Here is a 19341-nt window from a genome sequence, read left to right as displayed (position 1 = left end):
TGTTAACGATCAAAATATCTGAACAGCGATCTGATGTATTCTCATGCAAGTTGGTATGGATGTGGATTTTGCCGCTCTTGCCAAACAAATAATGCTACTCTCAGCTGCTTATCATTTTATTTATTTATTTGTTTGTGTGACTTCTTGTCTCCTCCGCATGCATTACTTCATTAAATTGAGTTTTTAGAGTTGAATTATTGATGCTGTGTTACTTGGACCAGAACTCTGCATGCCCTTACTGATGACATCAGCTCAGAGGGGTTGTGCTGAGTAAACTGCATACTTTTGTGCAGCACTTCCCTGTTCTTGAGTTGTGTCTCTTTGGTATTATGCAAACTGTCAGCTTCAGTTAGTAAAAGTGGCAGTCTGTGTTCTGGATTAATCTCGGGAAAAACATAAATGAGAAAAATATAAAAAAAAATACATGGCACGCACATGATGGTCTGGACTCTTTGGAGTTCTTTGAAGACGTATTTAACCTTATTATTTTTTTTTTTACGTATCAGAAAAGAGCACTTGAGCAGCGGAGTTGAACTGGATGAATTACCAGCATATATTTAAAGGATGGGGAAGGTTTTAAGATTCCCTTTTAATCACTGCTGGTATTAAATCAGGCTTTTACAGTGATAGATGTTTGCCAAACACTGCACCGCCTCAGCCTTCCTTTGTGTGTCCTAAGCTGGTTCAATACGCAGTCACAAACAGCCAGGGTGTAAGCAGTAATTAAAGTTCATGCTCGACTTCATTCAATCATAATCACACTGTGCGCCAAAACATACTCTCTTCCTTACTGTTGTCTGAGCTTCCTCAGGCATCACTCTTCTATAGGCACTCTCCTGTGCAGCCCCGGCAGCTCACTTAGCTCCAGTGGAACTGCTGTGGGTTTTTTGGAACACCTGAAGCTCAGTGGTGGCCGCTTTAGAGATTGATGCTAATTTGGATTTTGTTTGTCAGTAGTTTAGTAGTTGTCACAGTGTGTCTCATATTGGGCTCTCTGTTCACTTCAAGCCATCATTATTTATGAATGCCAGTGTTCCATTTTTGCCAGGCTCGGTGTTTACTTGAAACCTTCATTATTTATGGATGTCCGTGCTTCATTTTTAATGAATGTTAAATTCCAACCAGTCGTGCGCTGTCAGTGAGACCAAACATATTTGTGGGAAATATAGAAGACACTTGTCTGATAAAGATACACTATGTCTTCTCGACAGCGCCTAAGGTATTCCAGGCAGCAGCAGCAGATGCCAACAAATCAATTCAAATATAGACTTGCATTTCATATTGAAGTCAATAACGTTTCCGGCATCCTGAAAGGCTATTTGAAAAGCCCTGTATGTTCAGTATCCCCAAAAAATTGGATATAAGAATGGTCTCTGATGGGGAATAAAATGTCAGTCCTGACAATGTCACCGACATCCTCTAATACAGTCGAGCATATACTTTACATACTGCAGCAGTGGTGGGGAATATCGATTCTATAGACCAGTTGAGTTCACAAAGTTCACTGCACTGATGCTACAGAGGTGGTGATTTGCGTCTGCTGGTTTTCAATGTCAAGTTGTCTCAAGTATCTGTAGCTGCTCTCAGATCAGCAGCACAAATGTAAAAACCCTCAGCACATATGGAATCGCATCATTAAGGGTAAAGTAGAAAAAGCTGTAGGAGACACAATAGTCATAATCAAGGACAGCATTTCCATTTAAGACATCCGAAGCATTTACGAGCTCAAGAACACTTGTGTTTAAGGGACAACCCACTCTTCCCTCTGCTCCCTTGAGTACAAAGCATTCATCAAAAGAGGACTGTATCTCAACATTTGCTTTCCTTTTCCATCCAGGGCCACAATAACTCTGACATGTATATCTGAAGATTAAGCACTTTACGCATGTGCTTTACGCATGAGTCGGTGACATGCCGGTATCTCAATACCTACTTGGTTTTGGTGCAGACATTCATGGTTCTGAGGAGATGAATGCCAGTCTTTACCGATCTTGTGTCTGGCTTCTCTTCTTGTTCCCAGAACGGCTGGCCATTACCTCAAATGATTGCATGGTTGTCTGGAGAGCATTAACAGCTCTTCTCATCCCCTGCTTAAAAGGCTTATTATGGATGACTCTAAACTATATATAAGAGTGCAAGTATTGGTCGAGCTCTGGTCGCGATTGTAAATAATGTGTACCTGCATACACATCTTTTTCAGCCTTTCCCACCTGCGAGCCCCTCACGCAGTTCAGCTGCTCCAATGGGCGATGCATCAGCGTGAAGTGGCATTGTGATTCAGGTGAGGAACCTTTTGAACATACTCGTAATGTAAATCAAAGCTGGTTGATGAATTAATTTATGTCTCATATGTGTTTGTGAGGTCAAACCTTTCATGAACGTTTGTGCATATGCGTAGATGACGACTGCGGCGATGGTAGTGATGAAGTGGGCTGCGTCCAGTCCTGCACCAACGCCCAGTTCCAGTGCACCAGCGGGCGCTGTATTCCAGACCACTGGGCCTGCGATGGCGACAACGACTGTGGAGACTTCAGTGATGAGAACACAACCTGCAGAGGCGGATCAGCACGTAAGAATCCCTTTCAAAATGCTATGAAGTCGGATGGAAATCAGGTGGTCGAGCTCACCCCCTCCAACAGAAGATGATGTTAGCATTCATGTCTGATGCAAAAAGTATTAGTATTACATAGACAGTATTTGCAATTATTTTTTTCACTTTACAATTTAAATCATCATCATGTTAAGATGTATGTCTTGTAATTACAAGTTAAGCAGTTAATCAGCTTGAGTCCAATAACGTTGTTTTCACATTCACATGTGACTTATCTTATCTAGTCTCTGTTCAGGAGTTGAATCATTTAATCTAATTACCACAGAAAGCACTCACAAGCTCCTAGAAAACTCACAGCTCACTCGCTTGTCACTAGAATGTCTAGACTATTCATCAAACTATTTCCTGATGGGAACTGCAGGCTTTTCCACTCCCCCGTGTCTGCGTCTGCTTTTACCCCGGGGGATTGTACGCGTCTTAGCTCTGCCTCAGCTGTTAGGGGAAAGGTTTTTGGGGGGTTTTGACTTTTTAGTATCAAGCAAATCATCTATACTGAATGCAAAATGGCACGTAAACTATTTTATTTATTACATTCAGCTGAAAATATTTTAACCCTTTATTATTCAGTAGCTTCTTTAAATCATGAAATGTACACTTTTTTTAAATTAGTTATAAATATCGAGACATAATGAAAAAAAAATGCCTCGGTAAACCTGTGATGTATTTAACACTGCAATTCAGTTTGTGCATTGATTCTCATTAGCGGATACGTCCGGTGACTCCACTAGCTGCAACTCATGCAACATAAGAGTGTAGCGTTGCCAGTTCCTTTTTTTTTTTTGTAATGAACCAGAGCTGGGGAAAGAAAAAGTAACCAGTCATTAAAGAAGACAGAAATATATTGGAGGCATAAACCTTAAATTTACACTTTGGAATATCTCTATTTTGTTCTCATGACATCTATGGCAATAAGCAGTTATTCCATCCATCCATCCATTGTCTACCGCTTATCCTGTATTCAGTGGAGGCTGGAGCCGATCCCAGCTGTCATTGGGCGAAGGCAGGGTACACCCTGGACAGGTCGCCAGTCTATCACAGGGCCGACATGTAGAGACAGACAACCATTCACACTCACATTCACACCTACGGGCAATTTAGAGTCACCAATTTACCTATCCCCATCATGCATGTCTTTGGACTGTGGGAGGAAGCCGGAGGACCCGGAGAGAACCCACGCTTACACGGGGAGAACATGCAAACTCCACACAGAAGGAACCCGAACCGGGACCCTCTCGCTACCCACAACACCACGTGCAGCCCATAAGCAGTTATTATGGATAAGTGGAGTTATTATGGATAATACTGCTAATGTACTAATGTTGTACATGTAACATATTTCATCAGTGGGCTGAATCATCACCATTATGTTACCTCATTCAGCAATAAAATGAAAATCTGCTGGAATATTATTATTATTTGAAATGCAACAAGTGAAACAACTTCACTCTTAAGAACCGAGTGACTTGTTCCTGCTGCCAAGTGCTCCGCTTGAAAAAGATAAATAAACAGCAAAAGACGTCTTGTGAAATATCAGCTCAATACTCCGGGGCCTTTCCTCATAACAATGTGCTGTGGATCTGTGAGACTGCTGAATGACTTTTGTTCCAGCGCTGCCATCCGTGATCGAGTGCAGTGGAGAGGAATTTCACTGTGTCACAGATGGAACCTGCATCCCAGAGCGCTGGAGATGTGACGGAGACAAGGACTGTGAGGACGGGAGCGACGAGAAAGACTGCGAGGGCACTAAAAGGATGTGCGACCCCAAGGCCAAGTTTACCTGCAAAGATACAGGTAGTGAATACAGTACACCGCCAGACAACACGCTCGGGAAAGGGGAACGCTACGTTCACAGCGGCTATTTGTTTCTCAAAAAAGATACTTTCACTCTGAATTGTCACTGTATTTAAGTCATGAAAGATAAATGCCTACAGATGTTAAAGTGAGTGTGAAATAGCTTCCAGAAGTTTTAGATACAGTCTGACACATGCACACACTGTTGTAATGTTGATTTTAGTCTACTGCGATGAGGGCGTTGGTCGGTCTTCAGCTCCTGAGGCATGAAAACTAAATTCAGCCTATGTTCAGTTCAGAGCTCAGTGAGTAATTCTTGCATCATTCGCCTGAGACAGATGTTAAAGTTTTAGCACCGTAGCAGCCTGGCTAAACTAATTTGAGCATGAAGGACGGTAACACAACAACAACAACAACAGAGAGAAAGCCAAATCAACTATGATTGTTGACTATATAGAAAATGAGTGAAGTCACATGGAATATAGCCATGTTGTTCACATTGTGTTAATTGCTTACTTACTATGTGTGTGTGTGTGTCTGTGTCTGTGTGTGTAACATCATAGAAAACCATCAAACACAATTCTGAATTTCTAAGTATGATGGCCGAAAGACATCGACATCGACAGCCACATTAAACAATATCTCCTCGACATTTTCATGCCTTTTGCTCTGATCAAGAGAGAAGCAAAGTATCTCCGTCGTTTCATGAAGAACATTTTTTTTTTTTTGTGTGTATCAGTTAAAATTAAGCTGCCAAATTACTCTCTTTTCTTCCATAAATACTTCACTCTCTGACAGGCTCTAGAGGCTTAACCACTCTCCACTTTGGAGCAGTGCAGTGAAGTTTGCATGCACTTGTTCAACCAATTAGGACAGACTATTTAAGTGGCCTGCATAAACTCCCCCCGTGTACCCGAAGCAAGCATCCGCTTTCTCTTCACAGCTGAAAGGAGAAGGTCAGCGAAAGATTCGGTTGCTTTCCGTCTTTAGCTCCGCGGCTTTCCGCTCATCCCTTGACGGTATTATCAAGAATTGAGGCGATGCTGCGTGGTGAAGGGTTGGTTAGACCGCACAATTATTACTCACTCTAATTCTGCAGTGTCACACCCCTGTGCACTGGTGCAGTCCATTCTGTCCTCCCCAGAAAAACAGAGTGCCCGCTCCAATGATATTCAAAAAGGGTTTCTAAAAGGTGCCATCTTAACAGATTCAAGGAACGATCTGTATTTCCATTTTCCCCCCCCAACATCTCATAAATAAAACATTTTGCCCAGTTTGAATGCTGGGTAAAACAGATACTTTTTCTTGATCTTTCCACATTGGATGATGGATTTATTCCACATGTGAAAGATAAATCACAAAAAACAATAGTAATATTTCATGTGGTGTTCACAATGTATTTAATGTGTGCGCTCAGTGGAACTAAACAAACTTGATAAAGCCACCCACACACATCTTTATTTGTTAAGATGTCCATTTAGGAAAAGGAGATAACAAGACAACTCAAACAAAGAATAGCTGAACATATTATGTTATTTCTCCAGCTGCACATTTTATAAAATGTATACAATTTAAATGTATTGGAATTGGGAAGCACCGTAATCAAAGAGTGATTATTTAGAGGAGTTGCTGCCGAAATGTAAGCATTAAACATTTCTAAATGGCCAGGGAAAGCCAAGGGAATTGGGCAATAGGAGGCAATGGGCTCAATTTCAGATCTTGGGGAAGCAGGTCATATTTCAGGCCCTCAATTACGTCTTCACTGTTCAATCTGGTAATATCCCTTTTGAGACTGCAGATCATCTAGCGTTGACGGGCTCAGTGTCTTAGGTCACGTGGATGGTAGAATGGTCAATGTGTCCAGCTCATGACTAACAGTAGGTTGGGTATGCCTCTACTAATGTCCAGGCATTACAGTTTTTGATTAATTCTGTAATTTAGCAAAATATTGAAATGTTCAACTTTAGCATGGTACTCTATTAGAATGAAAACATGAAAAAGACAGCAATGAACATGAATAACTTGAATAGTATTGAAACATTAATAATGGGCAATGTGAATCAAACAAAAAAAAACTAAACAATGAATTTACTAATCCATTATTTAAAAATTATCTTCAGCCATGCATAGAAGAGGGACCGACATAAATAAAGAAGTAATCATCTCTGTAGGAAATCTGGCATGCTGCATTTTTGTTGAATTAAAAATGAAACTTTTACATGTTTGAGCCTTTCTATATTTAGAAAGAATATGAAAAGCAAGTTCCCTACTCTAAGAAATATACACTCAGAAGTACTCCCTTTTGTGCCGTTGATTCCCTGAATAAAATGTAATTTCCCCACATTTTCAGCCACATCCTGTCTCCTTCTTTGCTTTCAGATACATGTACTCATAAAACTCATCAAGTTGAGTTGTGAGGTTTTCATTATCAAGGTGAAATTGCCAGAATCAGGACTGGATAATTCAGTTTTACAAATAATTACCCTCCTTGCCCTTGTGCATTTTCACCAACATACGCATTTTGATGATACTCTGAATGCATTGTGTGCCCCAAGTGCCATCCATATTTTACACGTGAAAACCTTGTGTACTTGAATACAAATAAATGTGTGTGTTCAATGAATTGCTGCTTTTTAAATCAATAAGTGGAGAGGACAACTCAGAGTATATCCTCCAATGAATGTACTTACATATTATATTATTTCCCATTAATAATAACAAAGTGAGTTGAGCTTCTATTTAGAGGTAATTTCCTTTAGTGGCAGTAATCAACATCCTGGTAATGAACTACATTACACGTTGAGGATCAGTCACACTTTTATTTATTAAAACAGAGACCCCCGTTACAAAGGACGATAAGTGGACAAAGAGATGGGTTGATTTTTGACACGGTAAAGGTGGGTGGTCCAAAATAATGATCCCACCCAAAGGGTCCGACGCCCATGCTTGAATAACACATCCATTAAGGCATCAGATTAGGCATATAGAAAATGGAGGGCTTAATCCAAAATGTCATCTGACTGTTTTTGTGTGGACAACTTGATAGCTTAGAAGTGAAGTCGGGGCGACTGTGGCTCAGTTGGTAGAGCGGGTTGGCCAATGTTCGGAGGGTCGGTGGTTCGATCCCCGCCCCTGTCACTGTGTCATGGTCGTTGTGTCCTTGGGCAAGACACTTCACCCAGCTTGCCTCGTGTGAATGTGTATGACTGCTGTGTGTATGAGGTGGGGGTCGGAGGGGCCGTAGGCGCTGAATGGCAGCCAGGCTTCCGTCAGTCTGCCCCAGGGCAGCTGTGGCTACTATCGTAGTTTACTACCACCAGTATGACTGTGTGTGAATGAATGGAACCCGGAACCCTGTCAGGCGCTTTGAGTATCTAGAAAAGCGCCATATAAATCCAATCCATTATTATTATTATTATTATGATATGAAGCCAAACAGACACACAGCCACGCCTGATCTCACACACAATGGGGAACCGAACCATTATGATGCAGCGTTGATGGAAAAAAGTGCAAATTGGAATATGCTGCGATCCAGGCTTCACCTGGGAGCGTGTGCAAACGTGATACATCCCGGTGTTTCCATTGTTCTCTTCCTCGCCCCCCCTCAGTGATTCCACCTACATCTTTTTGACCTGCTTATTTGGGGAATTAAAAATTACACTCTTGTGTATGGAACGTTGATCCGGTGTCTATTATTACATCAAGTTGAACGTTTCACACAGAACTGAGAAAGCTTTTTGAAGCCCTCTGGGGAAAAAAAACAAAAAAAATATGGACATTTTGTTATCTAATGTTTATTCTAAAAATGTGCTTTTGGAAATGAGTCATTTTGGAAAGCCAATATCAACCAGCACTCACAAAAGAAAATGGGATTACATCATCAGCTGCAGTTAAACTTGGACCGGTTAATTCTAAATGTTTACGTTCTTTAAAAAAGTGCCTATCTGCACACCTCCCTCTCTGCAGGCAAGTGTATCACAAAGAGCTGGGTTTGTGATGGGGACATTGACTGTGAGGACCGCTCAGATGAAGAGTCTTGTGAGTCAGCGGTCTGTAAGCCCCCCAAGTACCCTTGTGCCAACGACACCTCAGCCTGCCTCACACCTGATAAGATCTGCAACGGCAAAGTGGACTGCGCGGACCGCTCGGATGAAGGACCCATCTGCGGTATGTTGGTTTTGTCCGTGCATGTTGCGTCCTTTTTTCTCCTTTGTTTTGTCATCCTGAGATTCATCCATCAATCTCAACCACCCACTGCGCACATTAGTCTGCCGCCACTCTTCTGGGTTTCCACAAGATTTTAGAGGTCACGCAAACTACCGATCCAGTTCATCTCAAAGGTGCTTGTTGGGGTTGTGGTCGTGGCTCTTGTGCAGGCTCATCACATCCTTCCCCACCAAGCCATAAAAACGTGTGTTTGTGCATTCCATCCAACCGTCTGTTTTCAGCTGCTAATTTGGGTCTAGTTCAAGGTGGCAGCAGGCTAAGCAAGGTAGCTCATACGGCTGCTTTCACAGTCTTTTGCCACAAACTAGGACTATATTGTCAAAAACAAACGGTTGTGGACAGAATATAAAACACTCATCCCCGAGTGGTTTGATCATAAAAGTAGTTGTCAGTTAATTATCAGTTGAGCTGAGTTTGTCAGTTCCAGTAGTTTGCAGTAATCCAGTGGTGACCACATAATGTCCGTACATCTATATGGTGAACATGTCCCAAACAGTCACATTGTGGTCTGAGAAACTACTTCTTCCTGAACTTTTGACCTCCGAGGAGGTTGACAGAATGACAAGTATGATTTTGAAGAGTTTGAGAAATTTGTATTCTATATTTTTACTTTAAGTTGCACAAAGTTTGAATCCGTTGTTACCGACAAAATCCAAGCTGACCATAGTTGCTGTTCTTCACAAGGAGCTTTTTATAGCCATCCTTCAAGCCTACAGGGGGTTACAGAGTGTTTGATTCTCGGAAGATATATTTTGGGTGAAGAATCACTTCAAAGTGAACCGTCAAAAATAATGACATCAAGAGACGTTTAGGAATTTTGGATGTTGCAATGCTCCCACTGTGTTTCCGTTATTATTATTGTTTTTATATTTGTATTGACATTTCATCACTGGGGTGAAGAGAACATTTAAAAAAAGACAAAACTGTCAAATAAATAAACCACATTCAAATTGCAAATTAAAAAAACATCACATTGTTTTTATTCAATTTTTTTTTCATTCCTCACATTTGACTTAATGTGCTTTGCTGAGTTTACGGAAAAATTAATTAGAAACTTTGAAGCGCTGTCATGCCTTCCAATTTTCACCGCAGGTTGCCTGCCGAGGCACCCCATGGCCCTTGTGCTAACTCTCGCTTTAATTTTTCATCTGATGTTAGATCATTGGGTGTTGAATAATGTCTCCCAAAGGTGCCCTTCTACGTTCTCTCATTCAAAGAGAACAGCTTAGGGTCTGACGAGGAATCAGTGCGTTGTCCCGGCGACCAAACGGACAGAACAGGAAGTAATACTCCGTGTGTCCAGCAGCCTTCAGAGGGAAGAGACGGATCTCATGTGACTTAACTCCAGTCATCTAATCTCCGAAATTGAGCAGTGTAAACATGGGGGTTCATCTTCTAGAGTGTCGCTAACTAAACCTCAGGGGGGCCATACAGGACCTTTAGAGTGTCTGTGTTATCATAGCTAGAAAGAGGGCTTCTGCCTCCTTGTAGACAATTATGTGTTCAAAGAAGACCTTGAGTGTGATTGATTTTCAGCAGCTCAGCAGGACTCGCACCTGCCATTAACAACTGCGACCACATACTCCCCCCCCCGCTGATAGAGTCCAATGTTGTCGACGGCCACTTTGAAAAGATAGCCTTAATCACGGTGGGAAAAGAGACACTGGACCAGTTGTATTTTCACCAATATAGCATGTCATCCTGACCTGGGAGCCGCTAACAAAAGCCGAGATAAAAGAGCACAAAGTTAAGACCGTCTGCCTTTTCATCCCCTTTTGAATAGATCACTGCATCCATGTTCTTTTTCCTGTTGTGTTTTTGAAGCAGTGATGGAAATAAAAGCCCAAGAATCTGCTGTATGAAGCCTTTCTCATTATACAACACATTTATCTTGGCTCATGTGTTCAGACATAAAAACAGTTTATTGCATGATTTTACTGGCAATTAGCGGGTTTGTAAAAATCCAGATTCAAATGCTACTCTCATATAGAGCTGCTACACTTGCAGTATTTTCCTTAAGTTTCTAAGAACGTTTGGCCTTTCTTCCCCCCCAGATATGTGTCTTATAGCCAGAGGGGGCTGCAGTCACCAGTGCACTGTGGCACCAGGGAAAGGGGTGGTGTGTTTCTGTCCCCCTGGGCTTCACCTGGACTCCAGTATCAAGACGTGTGAGGTGGTGGACTACTGCAGCCGTCACCTGAAGTGCAGCCAGGTGTGTGAGCAGTACAAGACCACAGTGAAGTGTTCCTGTTATCCAGGATGGACGCTCGACCCCGACGGAGACAGCTGTCACAGCACAGGTAACAGACTCTAGCTTTTTTTTTTTTTTTAGTCCCGTCTGCTGTGATGTGCGCTGGTGTGGGTCTGTGGCTGCAGTAAATTAAGTCTATCTGAGGGGATGCTTGATTCTGAGTTGTAACCTAGGCTGTATTCACAGAGTGGAAGTATCTTTAATGAAAAATATGAGTTTGAAGTTTCAATTATTAATGCAATATTCACAGCACAGATGAGATACACTGGGAAGAAAGAAGTTGATGACAGAATGGGAAGGTTCTTCTTCTGAGGAAGAGGAGAGGTTGTCTGAAAACGTTGGTTGAGGGAACCGTCAGGTCAAATGCAATCAGTTTGAAATCTGAAGGGACATCTGGGCGACGAGTCCTGTCTCTTTTTATCCGTACAGATGGTGAGTGAGGGACGCATTCCTCCTCAAACCACCGGAGCTTCGTTCCCTCACTCAGTCGTGCACAAGTTCACTTCGTGCACAAGCCCACACAGACGCACATGTTTCACCTGTGCAACATCACATTATAGATTCAAACTTTCCACATCCCTGTTATTGAATAATCTATTTGATGAAACGGATCTGTAACCACTTGAAATACAATAGTTACACACACACACACACACACATATAAACACACACACACACACAACTGCTGTTGCTTGTCACATTCAGATTTATGGACCTCATTTTGATTACTTGCTTCTCTATTTCACTCCGGGATTGATGGCGCTTGCAGCTCTAATCTTACATTAACACAGGACAAGAATACACAATTTTCACTGGAAGCCGATCAGAATTCCGCAGCATCGTTGTGAATCAACTTTTGCATACAAACACAAACATTGCAATTTAATCTTTAGAGAGGTGTTATTGGATTCTTTGTGAAGTCCCTAGCGCACATCCACTCCTCCCTTTTTTCTCCTCACATCTCAGGAATGAAAGGTTTTGCAAGTACAAATCTTCACTCCACTAACATTCTGTAACTAGTTTGCTTTCAAAACCAAAATGTGTCATTGAAGCAAGGACACTGTTTTAATTGAATTTATACAGTTCTGTGCCACAAAGTGATATTTCGTCTTGGTTGCTGTGAAGAGGTTCAGTTGTACGAATAGTATTCAGAAGCAGAAATAATCTTACTGATTGGACTAAATCTTAGTGGACAAGGACGGAGAAGTTCAGCACTGTTCCACTACGTAGATGTAGCGACTTCCTAGAGACCACTTTCTTTTTCCAGATGGAAAATTGGAAACAATAATATGTTGATTCCCAGAGTGATGGGCAACAAACACATGGAACCAAATTCCCTGCATAATTACTTGGATTTTATTTGATCATTAATCTCTTACTCACGCCTGTGCTTTTCCTGGTGTGACACATCAAAGTTTAATAGGCCTTTAATATGTATCCTTCTATATATGCCATTTTTACTTGGTAGCCACCGACAATTATATAAAACACATGTATTGTCTTGGTTTAGCTAACGCTAAAAGGATAAAAAAACAACGTTCTAGCATTAGGCAGAACTGTAATGGTTGCTTAGTTAACAAGGTAATTTAGCTCCCTTACTATGAATGGAAGCATTTGAATAATGCAAGATTGTGCTCTCTTTGATTCTGGGCTTTTTCAGCTTGGCCTTAACTTAATTTATTTCAAGTGCTGACCAAAGTATTCAGCATTAATGTTAATATCACATATCAGATGTCCTCACAGCATTTTGCAGAGGTATCGAATGAATGATCCTGTAAAAATGTTTTAGCTCAGTTTACCTTGTTATGTAGTTATGTCGTGGTAATCTTTGAAAGCTTAATCATAGGCAACTGGAATTGTTTTTGGTTTTCTAAGACGTTTAATTGATTTTAATTATATTTTTCTGACAAATGTCCCATTACTCTTGCATGCACACATTCCCTCTCCCAAAAAACAAAGTGACTCAATTTGGACAAAAAAAATGAAATAAAAAATAAATAAATAAATATATAAATATATATATATATATATATATTTATTTATTTATTTTTTATTTCATATATATATATATATATATACGGATGGCAGAGAAAATAAAATTGCCCAAGTCCTGATGTATGTCTTGTAATCAGCAATTAACTATTAAAAAAGTACAAAAGGCACAGCACTGAACATATTGAATACATGTGAAAGTTTGGTTCACGTTCATTGTGAGTGCACTGGTACTGTAAGAGGAGGGGCTTAATTTTTAAGGGGCCTGAAGGTGAGCTAGGAGGTGAGCTAGGAGGTGAGCTAGGAGGTGAGGAGGTCAGATGCGGTATAAGTAATCAGTCTGAAAAACTGTGGGTTTGCCTGTCAGGCTGATTTTAGAGGCAAATCACATACCTCCTATAGTTAGAGTCCTGGCAGTTAGAGATGTATGTGCACTGGTCATTCATACATTCCAGCGAACTCTTGTTAAAGTACAAGAGAGCCCTCACAGCTACTTCCTCAGGATGTCCAATGCTGTACATGATGTCACACATTGTCAATTAACAATTTACTCAAAATGTCGCTCACCCCGAGGTGGCCTTTTTAAAAAAATATACGTTGCTTGTTTGCTGTCTCACTCTCACTGGCCAGATCCCTTTGAGGCTTTCATCATTTTCTCCATCCGGCACGAGATAAGACGAATAGACCTTCACAAGCGGGACTACAGCCTGCTGGTTCCAGGCCTGAGGAACACCATTGCGCTAGACTTCCATTTTAATCACAGCCTCCTTTACTGGACGGATGTGGTCGAGGATAAAATCTACAGAGGGAGGCTCTCGGAGTCTGGCGGTATGCGCACACACGGACACATACACCCACGTACACAAACATTTGCTCCATCTAAAGACTGCTTTGATGTATTGGCTAAAGGGAGTCGTGTCTTGCTCAGCTGTGCTCAAGCCGCTGTAATGGAAGTCTGAGACACTGCCCGTGATAACGTTCTCTTTTACTACACCGCCGTTACGCACACTTGGGTCTGATGCCGTGACTTGATACTGTCTGTTTGTCTCTCCCTGCAAATTAATCTCAGGTTGTCCAAATCTGAGAAATACTGCAGGACCAGCGGTCTGCTGCTGTTGTAAAACACTATCTCCCGCTCATAAAGCGATGGAGCTGAACCTCTCCTTCGCTCTGTATTTTTGCGGGTGGCAGTACATTCACCGGGTTCACTTGCCTTTATTTCCCTCTGCGGAGTCGTAGAATTCCCCTCGTAGCTGCACCCGTTCCACCATTGTGCGAGACGCACATAAAATCCTCAGCGTCGGAGAATAATTGCAGCACGCTAGATTATAAATATTGTGGGGAAACCCCTTTACCATGCTTAATGGAGCCCTGTAGGAAGCAATCGTGTTTACATGGAAGAGCTTTCCACAACTCTCTGAGTATCCCCTTCTGCCTTGAGAAGGTTTCCTCGGCACTGTAAAGAGGCACCAGCCCTTTGATAGGTGAATGTCACTGCCATGTGGTCATGCTATGCTTTTGTTGTTATCATTAGGGGTAACAGGGATCGAGGTGGTCGTGCAGCACGGTCTGGCCACTCCCGAGGGCCTGGCTGTGGACTGGATCACGGGGAAACTTTATTGGATTGACAGCAATCTGGACCAGATCGAGGTGGCCAGGCTCAACGGAGATATGCGAACCACACTGATTGCTGGAGGCATGGAACATCCACGGGCCATCGCTCTCGACCCAGGGCAGGGGTATGTTACACACTAACTCCCACACACACAGCCTGCCGGTAGCAGTGCTATCGGTCAGGCACTGATATTATTGGAATAAAGTAAAATTGTGACCTCCTTGTATTTCCCACCTCTGCATCTGCCTTGATCTGTGAAGATGTCTGCTGTGTGAAGGTCCATTAAATCAGCAGATATAAAGCACATCAATAATAGTGCGGTACGCTGCATTCCAGTAATGACAACTGATGTAGCTCATACCCCCCCAACCATTGCTCCCACTTTGCATGCTTTAGTGCCCTTTCACTCTTGTTCCACAGCGATGCTTCTCTTTAAAACAATTGTAATAAGACCTTCAAATAAAACTCCCCAAAAATGCTTTATTCTTATTTGTGCGTTGTTCCCCTCAGGGCTTTTTTTTTTAAATCATGGTTGTTTGTCCTGCTGAGATGCGTGGGGGGAGTGAAGCCTCTGCTTTGCCCAGACAGCAAGCAAGATTCAAAAACATCCCTTACAGTGCATTGATTGCATTTTCTTTTTTCTTGATTTAACAAATGTTACAATAACGTGTTTAATTTATTAAATACGGTTGTTGGACGATGCCAACTGAGGATTTGATAGAATATATTGTTTTACCAAGAGGGGCAAAGAGGAGAACCCTTGTTACGATGTTATAATATTTATTTTTCATTTTGTTACAATAAGGCACATATTTTATTGTACAAGCATAGGCTTTGTGTGGCATACATGTGTATGTGTTTGGCAGGTACTCTAATTTGTATGTGTCTGTATGTGTGTGCGTTTTTACTCTTATTGTTTTAAGGTTGTTGTTGTTTTTACTCTGTAGATGAGATTTACTGAGCGGTGAGATGTTTTAGTGCATCATAATTGTTCAGAATTTCATCATTATAGTTAAATTGGTGAAAATAAACGTGTGAACTGGCCTTAAATCTTTTTGAAGATCTCATGGTGGGTTGTGCAGAGATACAATTTTAATTAGTGTAAATGAGTTTTTTCCGCGGCATGTTAAAGCTTTTGTAGCTCTCCGATCACAGATCAGACTGGAGGGTGCCTTAATCCAGCATTAATATCATAGGTATGCTGAAGGTGTTGGAAACAACATGATTTAAATAACTTATCTTGAGCTGCTTGTTGTATTCTGTAATGGTTCCGTATAAAAAATGGATGTAAAAAGGTGCATACATGCATTCTACAGCAGCAAACACAATGCATCAATTTTGGACAGTTAGGAAATGTTTAGATTGCATGCACGCGGATAGGTACTTCTTCTCCTGGAAACCCTGATTGAGTTGATTTTGTCCCAACCGAATCATGACGTCCTCATGGGAGCACAGAGCAGCCATCGATCCACCAACCACTTGTGCAAGACACAGATAAAACAAATGTGCAGCAAAAGCACCGACCCATGCTGATTTACAGGCGGATTAGACCGCCGTGATGGATAGTAAAGGCAGTATTTAAAAAACGGTGCATCAGTAATAACATGTGGAAGAAACCACCACGATGCCTGCTCTTATGTGCACTTTAATATTTACTGATCTGCGTTACTAGATCTTTTTTGTTGTTGTTTTTGAGGTTTTGTATTTTCTTGTTGAGGTTTAAATAAAGAAAGTCATCGTCCGTCCTTAAAATGCTATGGTTATTTCCATGCAGTTGTCAGTTAAGTAAAGATAAATGTTCAAAGCAACTGTATTGAATCAAATGAATTTGGCGGTGGATTGCAAATAGTAAAATATTATATTAGAGCCACAGAATTTAAATACATGGACATGTTGCTTAGATTCTAATTTTAATTAAAAGCAATACATTTTGCCAGCGGTTGATTTCAACCACTGGGGAGCACTTGCACCTTTGCACTCATTAAAACATTTCTGTGTGTCTTTGTATGTCCACATATTTCCTCCAATATTTCTATGTAGAAGAAGACATTGATTTTTAAAAAAATGCAATAGAATTGGAACCCTTTTTGTTGCCTATTGAATAGAGTTTTAATATCTAGCAAAAGTGTTGCCAAGCAGCAGCAGCTGCTTTCAGTCGGAGAAATTAGTTCCACAATGAGATGCGGGGTAGGGAAAAGCGCTCACCCAACAATGCAGTGACCCAAGTTCACTTCTCCATTGCTACGCCTCTGTCTTCGCCGGGTCTGGGTGGAATCGACCAGTCAATCTTATATGTGCCTGAAGCAACACATTATCTTTGCATTGTCATTGCAGTTTCCCTGCACTCAGCCTTGATACGGGATTTGTGGTCTTATTTTTTTATAACTGTAAAAAAAAAGAAAAAGAAAAAAAAAGCATGACAGGTATTCTGCTGTACTTGTAGTCTTTGTTTTGGCTGTTGCAGCTGTACTTAATAACGTGTTAAACATAGTGTGTTACTTGATGTTGTCTGAGGCCAAATATGTTTTTAAGCACAAGCTTTTTTTAACACAGTGGTGTTAAAAGAAATCGGGTAGGCTTTGTTCTATACAAGAGAAAATAATTTAGATAATTCCTATTTTCAAGCTGTGAACTGATAAAAAAAAAACTGGTTTTATTTCACAGTATGACAAAAGAAAAAAAAAGAATTCACCCTTGTCGGATCTTTTCAGCAAAACTCATCCGCATCAGCTCATGTGGGACTTATTGTAACACTATGATAATTGACTATGACAAAGTTTATTTTTTGCTTGGAGGATATATTTTGGTCCATCCAGGAACTTTCCACTTTGATAGTTTGTATACATATTTTTTTTTTAATTAGAGAATAATGACAAAGTAATTGTCCATTAATTGAACCAAGTAGTTGTTTACTTTCTATAAGTGCAGGTTGGGGGATAGCATCCTTTTTTTTCATGTTTTTAAATAATATACGCCAGTGCAAAGTACACACATGATTTGATACTTTGGATACATGCATCTGAAGTAGCCAGACATTCCTAAAATCAATTCAACACTATAAGAAATGAGTAATCTGCTCATGCACTCTCCCCTATAGCACTCTTTCACATTTGTGAGGATGACTACATTTCATGGTTGTACAGAGTTGGATTAATGGGTGCTTTTGGTGCCTAAAGGCGCATTTCCATTCCAGGGCAATAATTCTAATCTAATTACTTGAATCCATTAAAGGAGTGAGCCATCGATCAGGGAAGACTTATCAAGTGAATAAGGCTATTGATCTGGACAGGGATAGTTCTTCCTTACACTGTTTCCTTGTCGTCAGTATGTGATTTAAGCTTGAGCGCCCGTTTTGTCCTTAATTCTAGCGGCCTCTGTGGACCAAGATGGGACAGAGGCGGTTTCTGCTGAGTTGGAATGCGACTCGGGATTCTGCCGATGGTCACATCAATGACAGTGTTCATTTTCAGGCCTCATTGACTTGTGGAAAGTCATAATAAAACAGATGGCCTCCCATTTCAAGGCATGTCACAGATGCTGAGGGTGGCACTGGATCGCTGGTGCTGTTCTTGGACAGTCATCACCGCCATGTTAATGCATAAAGTTACAACAGTTTGCAGTAATGGCACTGACGAGTACGAATGACTGCAATTGCTCTCAGATGTTATGACACATAACAACCCTATGGAAGAATAAACAGTGTGTATTGTGTGTATACAAATGAACAGCCAATGATCAATACTAAGTGCTACCTTTGGTTTTCTGCCCCAAGGATCCTCTTCTGGACTGACTGGGATGCTACTTTCCCCCGGATCGAGGCTGCATCCATGAGTGGAGGAGGTCGACACATTGTGTTCAAGGATATGGAAATCGGCGCCTGGCCTAATGGACTTACTCTGGATCATTTGGAAAAGAGGATTGTTTGGACAGATGCACGGTAAACCATTAGAGTTTCCACGCTGTGTGCAGAAGCAGTAACACCATCATTTTATCTATAAATACATGACATGGTATAGCGATAAGGATTCTGTAGTTAAAATGTAGCTTGAAGCTCCATTCTCCCACAGGACATGAAATAATGGAGGACTTGCAATGGTCTGGTTTGGTTTGAAGTGTGTCTTGGACAATTCAATACTTCCATCAGCAGTTACACTTCCTTGTTCTACTCTTCCCTTTTAATGCATTTGAAAAGCAGTTTGAACTTTGACATGGTCATTCATGTTGTTGTCTTTTGAACAGCTCGGACGCCATTTTCTCTGCTCTTTATGATGGAAGCGAGGTCATTGAGATCCTCAGGGGCCACGAATACCTTTCCCATCCCTTTGCCGTGTCTCTCTTCGGAAGCAACGTCTACTGGACCGACTGGAGGACAAACACCTTAGCGAGAGCCAATAAATGGACTGGGCGAAATGTCACAGTCATCCAAAAGACGAGTGCTCAGCCTTTTGACCTGCAGATATTCCACCCCAGCAGGCAGCCGCAAGGTGAGAACTTCCTTTTTCTGGCTTTACTGTTGTAAATGAGACACTCACAGGAAGGGTGATATCACTAGGTCACCTGGAACCAGGTTCATATGTAATTTGCCAATTCTCTCTCTCTCTCGGGGGGGGGGGGATTCACAAGGGAATTCCTGTCAATTTCAAAGATGTTTCACCAAGTTGCTGGTGTATGATTTAATAATAAATGATTCAGTACATTTATACCTATGAAGTTATTGGTTATATCAGTTTCTTATTTCGTAACCGGAATGCATGCATTGCATGCAGGAAACAGAAAGGTTATTCAATATTCTTTTCTCCTCTCTGCGAATTCTGTGCTGGGTTATTTAAACTAAATCTGAACTTCTGATTG

General features: G+C 41.3%; 1 protein-coding gene across 2 annotated transcripts in view; it reads left to right on the top strand.

Annotated features, from left to right (window-relative positions):
* Positions 1–19341, top strand: part of lrp1bb (low density lipoprotein receptor-related protein 1Bb) — a 233809-nt gene that overhangs the window by 131801 nt on the left and 82667 nt on the right. For both annotated transcript variants that reach the window (XM_084022198.1, XM_084022197.1), the window contains 9 exons: positions 2201–2281; positions 2399–2569; positions 4220–4402; positions 8372–8572; positions 10687–10932; positions 13506–13703; positions 14410–14614; positions 18263–18427; positions 18730–18974. In XM_084022198.1, coding sequence (XP_083878324.1) covers positions 2201–2281; positions 2399–2569; positions 4220–4402; positions 8372–8572; positions 10687–10932; positions 13506–13703; positions 14410–14614; positions 18263–18427; positions 18730–18974 — 1695 coding nt within the window. The remainder of the gene's footprint in view (positions 1–2200; positions 2282–2398; positions 2570–4219; positions 4403–8371; positions 8573–10686; positions 10933–13505; positions 13704–14409; positions 14615–18262; positions 18428–18729; positions 18975–19341) is intronic.

The sequence above is a fragment of the Eutrigla gurnardus genome, assembly GCF_963514095.1.
Source record: "Eutrigla gurnardus genome assembly, chromosome: 12".
NCBI lineage: Eukaryota > Metazoa > Chordata > Actinopteri > Perciformes > Triglidae > Eutrigla > Eutrigla gurnardus.
The sequence above is the reverse complement of the archived record's forward strand: the minus strand, read 5'-3'. Positions and strand labels throughout refer to the sequence as shown.